We start from the raw sequence: 13657 nt of genomic DNA on the forward strand, positions 1-13657 counted from the left end.
CTTATGTCAGGAGACATTCCACCTGGTTGTGTATTCTGCATCTCTCGCTCTCATTTCCTGACATGCTGTGTATCTCTCTCATTTCCTGGGTCTCAGACCCGAAATAATAGTGATCTTGCGATTCTCAAAAAGGAGGGGGGCGACTTTGCACCCTTCGGCCCCTCAGAGTTGCTCCACATTCGTAACACTGGAATTTTTGTGGATTTAATTTGTAGTTGGCTCACACAGGATATCAAATACTTTGCACTGTATTTTAATCCATTATGTAGCCATTTTGCTGGTTGATCATTGTAATGACTTGGAAGTTAGTTCTTGTTTCCTTGTTTCATCTTTGCTTTAATCTGACTTGTTTCAGTTTGTTGTACATCAGAAAAGCTGGATTGTATCCCTTCAAAGTCAACAGTGAGCAATTGTATCTTTGTTTACTTAGTTTAACTAGGAAAGTCTTTTTTTTGTAATTCTGTGATATTACAAGAACAGGTAATTATAGATCAATTTATTCCACTTGCACATTGCAATTCCTTCATTATGTATTTATTTATGAACCCAGTTGAACCCGAATGGCATACTGTGAACATACACAAATGAACTAGTATTGGTTATGATTTGTACTTAATGCCATTTGATTTATTTTTCAGAATCCAAGGCAAGAACCTCCTGCTCCTCCAGTGGATTAGATTTATGGAAGTGGATTTCTTATCATTACCAGCTAAGAAACCAACCGACCAAACCAATAACTGTGGCCTGAAATATTCTCAAAACAGTTAGTTTACTGATATATATTTTACCAATATTTTCATAAAAAATCAATATTCCCAATATAGTTATTACAATAGTTGAACAGTTAATTGCACTACTTAAAAAATTAAACTCTTACATTTTAGACAAATGGACACATTTTCTGTTACAAATCGATTGGGAAAGATGCACATTCCTACACTGATCCCTGCCAGCTTTGTTAGTAACATTGTACATGAAAAGTACAGGGATCATGGGATAGATCACTATTACTTCTGTCACTGTACCTGACACTGGGGTACAGTGCTAGCAGGTTATCCAAATCATTTGTACTTTTCCCTAATAAGGTTATAATATTAACTTTTATTTATGCCTGTTTTTGGATGGTAATTGGTCAAGAAGTGGCTTGCGCATTATTGTATTGTTTTGACTGCTCCATTAAGATTTTGATGCCAGTAGGTTTTAGCTGTAACTTGTTTGAAGTAGTTATTTTAAAATCCTTTTCTGTAACATGCAGACGTTTTGGAAATTCTTATTTCCTTTCTATACAGTGCAGTACATTCCATATACCTTTTGGCTTATCAGTATGTTTCATTTAAATGTTCTGGTATTCATAATTCAGTATGATGTATACTAGTGCCAATTGATATTGCATATGTATTATTTTATTGTACACCAGCATCCTTCATTCGCTAGGGTGCACTACTGAATTCTTTGCGACTCCAGTGCCAATATTGCTCTCTATTTAAATGCCAATTTATAATGTTCTGTTAGAAGGCAATCTGATTGCCTTAATCCTAATTCCAGGGAAAGACTTCTCTACCATGATGTTTCTCACATAACATTTGACCAAGACCTGAGAATTTTATTACACATTAGACTCAAAAGTAATTGTACAGTAGTACCTATTCATTGTATGAAAGGATTGTTGCTGTGTCTATTCAGATTGTGTTGTATAACAGAAAATCTTTGCACTAAGGAAGCAATGCCTGAGTTAGGCTTTAAAATGTGTGTGTGAAATATCTTTCTTCATCATTTACATAATTGTGGGCATTTGAGAATGGTACTTTTGATTTTATATGAATGAATGGTTCCAGTTGAAAGACTAATGTATGATGAATGTGGAGCAGTAGCACTTAACTCATGGCCACAATTCCTTATTCAGCTCTGTGTCTTTTATGAGTATTGTTATAAAATGCATAATATGGGCAGTTTAGCAAATCTAATGATAATCGGAGCTCCACTTGTACATTCCTAAAATATAGTATTACATAGGTGAAGCCCCAGGAACAGGAAGGAAAATAAGAAACTTCTTTGTACTCAATTTCATCTTGTGGAATTGATCAACCTGCTTGGATGCAAGCATACTAGATCATGTAAATTCACATTATCTTAGTTTGGAATAATGCTGATATTTACCCCCCACCACCACCACCACCATTTTCATTAATTGAGTAGCTCTATTAGTACTCCTTTCTGATTGAGTGTACCACTGTCTTTAATAGATTGTGCATTGAAAAATTGAAAACTCTTGAGGTAATCTCTATCTCTTAGTGCCTCAAGTCAGCAAAGCTCAGTCCATGGACTGTACTGCAGAAACATATTTCAGCCAATTTAGGGACAGGGTTGCTACAATTGGACAGAACTCTCATGAGTGAAGAAGAACAAAGTCATTATATAGAATTACCACTATATATTGTGAAGGGCAAAGTTGGGCTTGGCTTGGATAATCCTTGAGGGTGATTAACCAAAGTACATTCACCAACAGTTGGGTACTGCATGTTGAGGCAAATTACTGAAAAACAAACTGCCACCAGTGGAAATATCTCTGCAGTATCGGCACTAAGACTGATAAGTAATGTTAAAACTGAAGAAAATTTAAATGTTATGGCTTTGTTGAAGTTGCCTATTTTTCAGTTGATCAGTAGAACAGTCTCCATATGACATTGACATTTTGGTAGAAAATGTAGAATTATTAATGAAACTCCCTTATTTTTGAGACTTATTAAAATGCTTTTCAATGCTACATTTTGTAAAACATATAAATGACCTAGCAAAATGTGGTGTGGGGGGAAAATAAATATAAACCTTACCAAAGAAGGTTTCAGTATTCATAACGGATTATAGAAGTCCATGTCTAGGTTTGTAGCCAATCACTATTTGTCAAACAGTGGGACATCCTCCACCTTTTGAATTTCTTCAGACAGTGGAATGTGGACATGTACCATAATGAGGAATTTGTTCTTTTCATTAAATTACAAACTTTTCACTTGTGATTTCCCTAATGTTAAGTTATTGATTTCTTAAATCAGTAGATTCAGAATACCAAACAAAATTTAATTGCCTATGGAAAGGTAGCTAGAGTTTAACCTGTAGAGTGATATGGTGAGGAGAATTCATTGCTATTGATCAACTTTTACCAAAATAAATTTTGCTCCAATTGGTTGACAAGTAAACTTTGCTATTTAAATCAATCTGGGAAAATAAAGTAATATCTATCCTTAAATGTTTTGATCTATATGAATAGTAAAATTGAATTGATGTAACATCTGGCCCTAACAGCTATAAATTATGTCCAGATTGATTCACCACTTCTGCTTCTTATATTTTATATTTTTCCTCCTATAGAACTTTACCTTCTATGTCATTTGCTCAGATGGGAATGAAAACCAATATTTTAATGGTTCAATGCTTCCATTTAATATCAGAGAATGTATACGGTATACAACCTGAAATTCTCACTCTCCGTAGACACACAAAACAGAAGAATGAACGATGGGGAAAAAAATGTAAGAATCCCAAAGCCCCCTACCCTTCCCATGCAGAAGATGCAGCAAGCAATTTCAATTCTCTCCCCTCCCCCCCCCACTTATTCTAGCAGAAAGCATTATCATTCCCAGCACCCACCATGCAAACAACAATAAAGCCCTCAAGAGAGACAATGGTCTACAGCCCAAACAAAAACTCACAGCATTTCAACATCCCTTAGGCTCTTTCTCACTGACAAGGGAGAGATAGATATTGCTCTTTCCACAGTGAAAGGGGGAGACAACAATTGCTGTTTCAATGACAAATATTACAAATACAAATTTTCACTGTTTTCTCAATTAAATCACTTTAAATTTGTTCTTGTGCTATTAGGTTGGCCAATTTCATTGAATAGCAATGCTCCTTGTAGTTCTTTTTAACCTTTTGAACATTATTGAAGGGTTATTTTGTTGCAGCATCACTTCTGAATCAGTTTGCCAGTGTAAATTTGTGGTGCTAGAAAGAAAATCTCTAAGATTAGAATTGTTATCAAACAAAATGACCTATGATTAACATACAAGTAACTGAGACATAATCAATTGTTTTCCATAAAAGTCTGTGTCAAATGTTTTTTCATTTTAATCAAGGGGAAAATAATTCCACTGTTAATATGGAGAGTAATATCATCTATGTATACATAAGGATATTTTGTTTGGATAGTTTTCATTGCTACTTTTAATTTAAAGGAATACATTGTTAATTAAAACATTCCCACTGATCTATTTTGTTATAAAGGTTTATCCATGACTAGGGTTTATGATTCATGTCCTTTCTGTCTCCATGCCTAATATCCACACTGGACTAGAACCATTTGGGAACAATTGAAGGGGAGTTATGTCATCAAACCTAATGCAAAATAAAATTACATTTAAGCTTGTAAACTACTGTGGAGCCAGAAACCAAACGTAGGCCAGGTGCAATCATACAAGGAAGAGTGCGAAAACAGAAGTTGGCTGCCAAACTTCTTGGCCACAAAAGATGAAATGATACAAAACGAAAAGTAAAACGGTAATATGGACTTTGGCAAATTTGCAATATTATTTTTATTGCTGTCACAAGTTATGGGATGCATTGCTTTCTTTTCCAAAATGCTGTAAATTAGATTTCTAAATATGTCAATAAAAAGTTGCTGTCATGTTAAATTTATGTAAAATAGTTGTAAGACTCTTGATTTCTGCTTATGTACTGTAATTGGTGCCATTCAAGGCTTTTTTTAAACTTTAAGGAATTGTCACTGGGATGATGGCTTCTATTTTGCACTTTTTTGTTCTATTAAAGGTTTATATGGTTATAAGCACGGAATTAATTGTATTTTTTGTTTAAAGTGCATAAAGACAGAAACCTGTTTCAACCATTTAATTTACAATAAAATCTAGCTACTATTATTGACCTTTAAGAGGTAGTAACTTTCATCTATGTGATCTTCCCGGTTATGTGTGACCTATTTAATGTGTATATTGACTTTAATTTTAAATACTTTTTTAACTCATTCATTTGATAGTTTGAAGCAAGTTTGGCAATTCAAAAACATAGTTTAAATTAGTGTCAGAGCACACTTGTTTTTCATTTTGCCAATAAAGAATAATACTAGCAATCCTATATTAGGTTTTGTGTAAAACATACGTTGTGATCTTTATCTGAAGGGGATGTGGCATGTATCCATGAGCATGTCAGTGACTGGAAGATGTAATCAGTCAGAATGTTAAATGGAAAATTTAAAAATACCAACTACATATACTGGAGGTTAGTCACCTGCCATTACAAAAAAAAAAGGACAAACTTGCTGAAATTCTTGTTGAAATCAAAAAATTCCCTTGTTGTAGAAATGATTTAAAATACTAACATTTTTTTTGCCCATGGTAATTTCATAAATTGCAAATGCATAAGTTGTGGCTGAAGCCTTCAAGTGAGTGTGTTGATCATGCCTGCATGGCATGTTAGCATGATAGCAGTTAGCATTATGATTTATGACACCAGTGACATGGATTCAATTCATGCCACTGTCTGTAAAGAGTTTGTACATTCTCCCCATGATCATCTGGGTTTCCTATATTCAAAGGTGTATTGGTTAGTAAGTTGTGGGCATGCTGTGTCAGTGCCAGAAGCATTGTGACACTTGAGAGTTCTCTCCATCACATCCTCAGACGGTGTTGGTCATTGACACAGCATATTTATACTGCACATGTGACAAATAAAGCTAATCTTTCTCTTTTCTGTGATAATAGCAATTTTCAGTATCAATTGAAAGAAAACACAAATATAATTAATGAATGCTGACAAATTTTAATATTTGTCAGTATCACTGGAGTCCAGAGTTTTTTTGGCATAAATTGAGTAGAATTAATTCAAAGCAGCCAGTCATTTGGGAAGTAGTAACACCTGCTCCATTATTGCCTTGAAATGATGACATATTCTGTACATGCATTCTGTGTTATTCATGTTTGACTGTGGAATTGTAAAATCATCAGCTGCTTGGACAGGGACAAGAAATTAATGCAAAAGGCTGATGAGTTCTGGTTAATTCCCATTGGGAGCACAATATTTGACTCTGGCCAATTAATTCCAGGAAGTTTATATTGGATAGGATGCAACGAAGATTTACCAGAATGATACTGGACTAAAATATTGGAGATACTCAGGTCGGGCTGCCTCTGGAAAGAGAAATGCATTTACTGTTCTAGTTCAAAGTCTCTTTGTAAGGACTGGGAATAGGAGAAAAAAATTGGTTTTAAGTTGCAGTCAAGGGAGGTGGGAAGTGAATGGGACAAAGAATATCCCTGAGACGATGAAGCCAGAGTTGTGAGGATAAGCTGCAAACAAGTCACATAGTTGATGGGATAATGCGGGACTGTGGCGACCCACTTACTAGCACACTCGAACCGGCTCACAATTAGCCAGCGTGCAGGCACAAAGGCTAGGTCCTCAACAAAGGGAGAAAGCCTGAGGGGGTGTCAGTACATGCCTCTCGAAGCATCCGCGCGGGGGAGGGCGGATGGAGGGAGGCTTTAAAGCAAGGCTGTGAAGTTCGAATAAACTTTAACTTTGACTGCAGTTTACCGACTCCGTGTCGTTATTTTAGCGCTGCGAGTAGCACACAGCCATAGGACAATTAGAACTACCGTGAACAAAACAGCCTAAAAGCTACAAAACAAAAGCAATACACAAAAGAACATGACTTTATCAGCTTATAAGTCTCAATTAAATTCAAGTTGTCCATCTGTCTAACTTTAGTTTAATTCTGTTTTTGAAGGGGTATTATCAGGGAAGAATTATCCTTTAGGTTAGACGTGGAATGAATTATACAAATTATAATTTCTGCAAACCTTTTTTCTTTATCAAGTTATTTCATGGGCTGATGCCATAAAATATTTTCTATTTCAGGGAATTGAGCTGAATTCAGCATTTGCTCATCAGTTTAAGCATTTAAGATGTACCTGCTGTACATATTTCAGGGTGGTTGTATTCTTTTGATTTTCTTACCTGGCACATTAGGAAAGACTATTTCACTCTTTCTCTCAAATCCGTCTACATCCTTACCTCTAATGTTTTCACTTCTTGACCAGTTTAGCCAGATCTCTGGCTATAAACTTAATCTACATAAGAGTGAACTTTTCCCAATTAATAAAGAAGAACAAGAACTAACATTTCGTGATCTCCCTTTTAAAGTAGTCCATAATCAATTTACTTATCTTGGAATTACAGTCACAAGGAAGTTTAAAGATCTCTTTCGTGAAAACTTTGCCAATCTTTCATATGCTATAAAACAGAGTCTGGTACAATGGTCACCTCTATCTATGTCTTTGGTAGGTCGTATTAATGTTGTTAAAATGTATGTTCTCCCCAAATTTTTATACTTATTTCAATCTAACCCAATTTTTATTCCTAAATCTTTTTTTGATTCCTTAGACTCTATTATTTTGTCATATCTGTGGCAGAATAAGCACTCTAGAATTAATAAAATCCATCTCCAAAAATCTAAAAAAAGAGGGTGGCATGGCTTTACCTAACTTTCGCTTATATTATTGGGCAGCTAATATACGTTGTGCTACCTTTTGGTCTTTCTTCCACGGCCAACCCGAGTGCCCTAACTGGGTGGCAATGGAGTTGAGCTCCACTAAAGAATTTCCGATCTCTGCACTCCCTAGTAGTCTGCCCAGATCAATAGCTAATCCTCTTGTTAGACACACTTTGCATATATGGGCTCAGTTCAGGAAATGCTATGGTTTCCAGGGGTTTTCAGTTTCCAGCCCTGTTGCACATAATCACCTTTTTTTACCTACTACGTACAATTCAGCATTCCATGTTTGGTATAGGAAGGGCATTAGACATTTTGAAGATCTTTTCATTGATAATCGCTTCGCTTTTCAGCAGCTCTCTGTTAAGTTCAACCTGCCTAACGCTCATTTTTTCAGATATCTCCAAATCCGACACTTTATTGCTCCTTTAATTCCTAACTTTCCTGAAATACCTGCGAAAAATGCTATGGACCTATTTCTCTCCATTAATCCACTAGGTAAAGGTTTAATTTCAATTATCCGAGATAAGCTAGCAGCCTTACGACGGGCCCCTGTGGATAAAATTAAAATGGCCTGGGAGCAGGATTTAAATATCTCCTTATCCGAGGAGAGCTGGGACTCAGTTCTCAAATCGGTTAACTCAACCTCTCTTTGTGCTCGCCATTGCCTTTTACAGTTTAAGATTGTTCATAGAACCCATATGTCTAAATCTAAACTATCTCAATTCTACCCTGGCATTAGTCCGCTCTGTGATAAATGCAAGAGGGGCGTGGCCTCTCTCATCCATATGTACTGGTTCTGTCCTAGCTTGGAGAAATTCTGGAAAGACACTACACTACGTTATCGTGTATTCTGAATCAGCACCTAGAACCAAACCCCTTAATTGCTCTGTTCGGTTTTTGAGGCGAGACAGATTTACGTCTGGGTCCGACCAAATGCTGAATACTATCCTTTGCCTCTCTCCTGGCTAGACGCTTGATCCTCCTTAGATGGAGAGATGTTGCCCCACCCACTCATGCGCAATGGCTTAACGACATTATGGCCTGCTTGGACCTCGAAAAAATTCATTACTCAGTTCTTAATTCAGATCTAAAGTTCCATAAGGTCTGGGGACCTTTTATCGAGTACTTTCATAACCTTCCTCTTGACTAGGGTTTTTTTTTCTTTTTTTTTCTTCTTTTCGGTCCCTTGCTTTCAGCTCCCTTTTTTTTCTGGTAGTAGGCATTATTATCCTCTGTTGCTAAGTGTATTCACAGTCTGGGAGTTTGACTGTCCTGACATACTCTCTATATTGTGTTGTGGTCGGTCTGGAGTTGTTTTTTTCTTGTGTTGGGGGGCTTGGGGAGGATACTAAGCTTACTTGTCTTTAATTTAGGTGCTTTTTTGTTAAATTCTCTTCCTTTGTAGCATATTGTTATTGTATGCTTAATTTTGCACTGTATTAATGCTCCTCATTGGGATTTGGGGTTTTTAAATTTGTAAAATGTTTTGAAAAACTAATAAAAAAATTTAAAAAAAGGAAAGACTATTTCACAAGACCGTGACATCCAAATCTAGCCAATGAAATACTTTTGAAGTATAGTTACTGTTGTAATCTGAGAAATGCAACAACTAATTTCTGCCTTCAGAAATACACAAAGGTATGCAGAAATACTGTACAGACTTGTACCACTGCTAAAAATGTACATCTGTATTACAACACAATAGTGACAAGTGATTCTTTTATCCAGCTAAGAGTGCTTAAGATCTTAATTTAACATTCTTCTGAAAAGATTAGCATTATTATTTATCACCTAGACATCAGACATCGAAACATATAGTGGAATGTATCATTTGCGTCAACGACAACCACAGTCCAAATATACGCTGGGGGCAACCCGCAAGTGTCGCCATGGAAACATAGCATAGCCACAACTTACTAACCCTAACCTGTATTTCTTTGGAATGTGGGAGGAAACCAAAGAACCTGGAGGAAATCCACACAGTTGTGCTAGAAAACAGAAACTCCTTACAGACAGCATTAGGAATTGAACACTGATTGCTAATGGATGGCACTGTAATAGAGTTACACCAACCACTGCACTACCATGCTGCCCTTTTTTTAAAAAGAAGTGTGGCAAGTCTGAAAGTGGAATTAGCCTTAGGCATTGCAGCAGTGTCAGGCTGGATCATGTGTCTTTCATTTGCATTCAAATCCAATTCCACAATCTTCTGACACGGAGTAAGTTAGCTGCTTTTGAGCATGGCAAACACTGGTACCAGTGCACATTGTCACTCACCTGATAACAGTTACGTTTAGCAATTCAAGTGGAAGATACAGTCTCTGATGAATGTATTTACCTTTTGTTGAAAGGGATCATTGACAAGCTGAACAGATTGATTTTCAGTCTTCTATTGAGAGTTAAAATTAAGGATAAAATAGTATTCCATGTGATAAGAAAATGGAATAAAAATAATCACGTTATTTCTTCTGTATGGATATTTGTTGCATATCAAGTACATTGCAGAAGACGCCTGAAAATGTTTCAAAGAATATACAATCCTCTACTGCATACTGACCTGGAACAAATGCATTAAGAACGTAATGGTATCTATAATTGATTGTATAAACCAAACCAAAGCAAATAAAATTAGACTAAATTATCTAATAAATGAAGTGCAAAGGCACTACCTTCAGTATATCTGGCAAGTCACTTAATCAATGATTGGGATTTTTTAATAAAGCAATTGATTATTTCTCAACACTGCTCCACCCTTAAGAAAATAAAACTATTTTTGATGATTTGGTCATGCCATTTAATTTGCCCAGCAGTGAGTCATTTTTGTATACCAAACCATGAAGTGCTTTAATGGTTCCTTAATGTACCTTATGAATTGCCATCACATTAGTAGCCATCTATAGTAGAATAGTCTATTTTGGGGGGGAAAAACTTACTCGAAGAAGGTGATAGCTAAAAGATGTTTTAAAATTGGAATTGCCTGACTCAGTAACAGTTGACACTGAGATAACAACCACATAAACAATTGTTCTTTAAGATGGAGAAAATAAAATGTCTGATGGGTGCTGGTATTGGTATGTACAATTATGATGCTTCTGGTTTTCTCAAGTTATACAGCAATAAGTTGAAGTCAGTTCAGGTGACAGCAAAAGGCTAAAGTGAGATTAATAGAGTGGAGAAATAGATGTTATATCTCTCTGACCCACAAATCTATACACAATGAGATAGAAATGCTAATACTATTTTAAAAATACATAGTTGAAAAAAGTGGAAAGGTCTGACAACAGACCAGAGTACATTATCGAGACCATGTAGTGCTAACAGAATGTTGAACTTCTGTAGATGAGATACTACAATGGTTTTATCCACCCTTCCATTGAAATATTTACAGACTCTCTGACCAATATTATCCTTAAACCATAATCATAAAAATAGGTAAGCTAATCATTTATTCCAATCTTTAATTCTTCCAAAGCAAAAACACCCCAGCTGGGGCATAGGCCACTTCACTGAAAGCAGCTTGCTAAAGCACTCTGTCCAGGCCAAAGATTGATTGCTTTCACCATAGGACTTAATACGTCTTCTAAACAAGTGTCCTTCCTCTCCCAGGGATGAAGTCGTTGGAGCTTTTGTTAGTGTTTCTGTAGCTCTGGGTTTATACGGGATGGGGCTGATAGCCCCATGCCCAACCTCCTCCCTCTCCACCCATGGCGGAGTTACAGGCTTTAATACTGAGTATGTAATTGCTGAATAATCTTCAACATACTGTGTGTGAAGATGAACAAGAAGGCCACTTATGTTTTGGAGAGTGTTAGACAGATGTATAGACTGAATTGAGATAGAGATCATTGGAGGTAATGCGCAGATCAATAAGATCAGAATACAAAACCAAACACCTGTTAACACACAAAAAATGCTGGAGGAACTCAGCAGGCGAGGTAGTATCTATAGAAAAAAGTACTGTCGACGTTTCGAGCCGGGGGGTTTTGGCCTGAAACGTCAACTGTACTTTTTCTACAGACGCTGCCTGGCCTGCCGAGTTCCTCCAGCATGCTGTGTGTGTTACTTGGATTTCCAACATCTGCAGATTTTCTCCTGTTTGTGCCAAACACCTGTTGATTCCTAGAGCTAAGAAACAAAAATAATAGAGAAGCAATGCCAAACCTGTATCAAATATTTTTTGGAAAGCAATGGAGGTGTCATAGGTAAGCTGAAATTGGAGAAGCTGCAAAAATAAATGATTATAATGATACAATTTGTGTCTGTAAAAATTATGAGAAATAACAAATGGGGCAATAAGTATTGATAGTCATTATCAAATTCAGGAGATAGTGGTTAGAACATATATGTCAAACTCAAGGCCCGCGGGCCAAATCCGGCCCGCGGTGGAATTATCTTTGGCCCGCGAGATAATATCTAATTACTATTAAAGCTGGCCCCAGTAATCGAAGCGCCTATGGCGTATGATATGGCTAATGCTGAGTTTATTCAGGTACCAGGTTTTCAGGGTTTTTAGTGTTTATTCGGCAGTCTTGCTCGGCAGTCTTCTTCATAAGAAACGGAATTTGTAAAGTGAAACACTTTGTAGTTATAGCAGAGACTGAGACACATGAGAGCAGGCTGAAAAAACGGAGGCAACGGAAGCTGCGTTCGCACGCGTCCGACTGATCCGGCCCACATGAAGCTGCATTTTGCTCAATCCGGCCCGTGACCTAAAATGAGTTTGACACCCCTGGGTTAGAATATGAAACTTGCAACCATATTGAACAATTGAGGCAAAACATACTGTGTTCAAGAGGAAATTCATGAGAGAGAAAGGAGTAAAACAACATGTTGACAGAGTTGGGTGAAGTGGGGTGAAAGGAAACTCCAACTACACCAGTAGTGACCCCTTGGGTCAAGTAGGCTATTTCTGTGGCATAGACTGTCTGCCATATGCAAATTAGCTACCAGAGTTCAATCCATTACAACATCAGTGCATTGACTTTTGGGGTGTTCTGAGATAGTGATAGGTGTAAATGTACCAAAATATATAGCTAGAGTTGGGATGACATACCCAAGATGACACACGCAAAATATTTTGTTAGTGCGTGACATGCAATGCCCCTCAATTCTTCAAACCCCATCTATAATGATTCTCTTTACTGCCAAATAAAGCAACAAATGTTTTTTTAAATCCTGAGAGCAATGAGATGTTTTCACAGAAATGTCTCACACCAGCTTGGTGCCAAGCTAGACAGTTGCAAGAACAAATGACGTTGGATGATATATTTTAAAATAGTGTACATATCAGTATTTGGATAGTAAAAGGTTACAATAACACTATTTAGAAATGATGCTCTTTTTCAATTGTCTTTTTAAAAGATTAATATTAATCACTTCTGAACAGGTTTTGTAAAATGTTTCATGTATTTCAATGTCTCTTATAATTTTACTAATAATAAAACAACACAAACAACAGTACTCATCCTTTTTCCTTAAAAGTCCATAATTATTGCTACTAATTTATGAATCAATGATAATTCCTACTAAAATTACTGTGGCACGCGTAATAGTTTTTCCAGAATATTATTGCCAAAAAGATTTGCCAGCCCTGGCCTAGAGGAAATACCAAGGCTAGATCATAAACACAAGAAATTCTGCATATGCTGGAAATCCAAAGCAACAGACACAAAATGCTGGAGGAACTCAGCAGGTCAGGCAGCATCTATGGAAATGAACAGTTGATATTTCGGGCCTAGACCCTTCTTCAGGATTGGAAAGGAAGGGGAAAGATGCCAGAATAAAAAAGTGGGGGAGGAGAAGGTTAGCCAGAAGGTGAAGCCAAGTGGTGGGAAAGGTAAAGGGCTAGAGACGAAGGAATCTGATAGGACAGGAGAATGCACCATATGAGAAACCTGGAATGGCACCAGGGTAAGGTAATGGGCAGAGAAGAGACCAGGGTGGGGAATAGAAGAAGAAGGAAGAGGGAGGGATTTTTTTTACCAGAGGTTGGAATCGATATTCATGCCATCAAGTTGCAGGCTACCCAAATAGAATATAAAGTGTTGCTCCTCTACCCTGAGGATGGCCTCATCGTGGCACAAGAGGAGGCCA

General features: G+C 36.9%; 1 protein-coding gene across 1 annotated transcript in view; it reads left to right on the top strand.

Moving 5' to 3' along the window:
* smim14 (small integral membrane protein 14) overlaps positions 1–4840 on the top strand; it is a 47878-nt gene extending 43038 nt beyond the window's left edge. Inside the window, exon 5 of the mRNA XM_073064816.1 lies at positions 639–4840. Within this exon, the coding sequence (XP_072920917.1) occupies positions 639–677 (39 nt within the window). The 3' untranslated portion in view covers positions 678–4840. The remainder of the gene's footprint in view (positions 1–638) is intronic.
* Positions 4841–13657: the final 8817 nt, after the last annotated feature.

Source organism: Hemitrygon akajei, chromosome 13 (genome assembly GCF_048418815.1).
Source record: "Hemitrygon akajei chromosome 13, sHemAka1.3, whole genome shotgun sequence".
Taxonomy (NCBI): Eukaryota; Metazoa; Chordata; class Chondrichthyes; order Myliobatiformes; family Dasyatidae; genus Hemitrygon; species Hemitrygon akajei.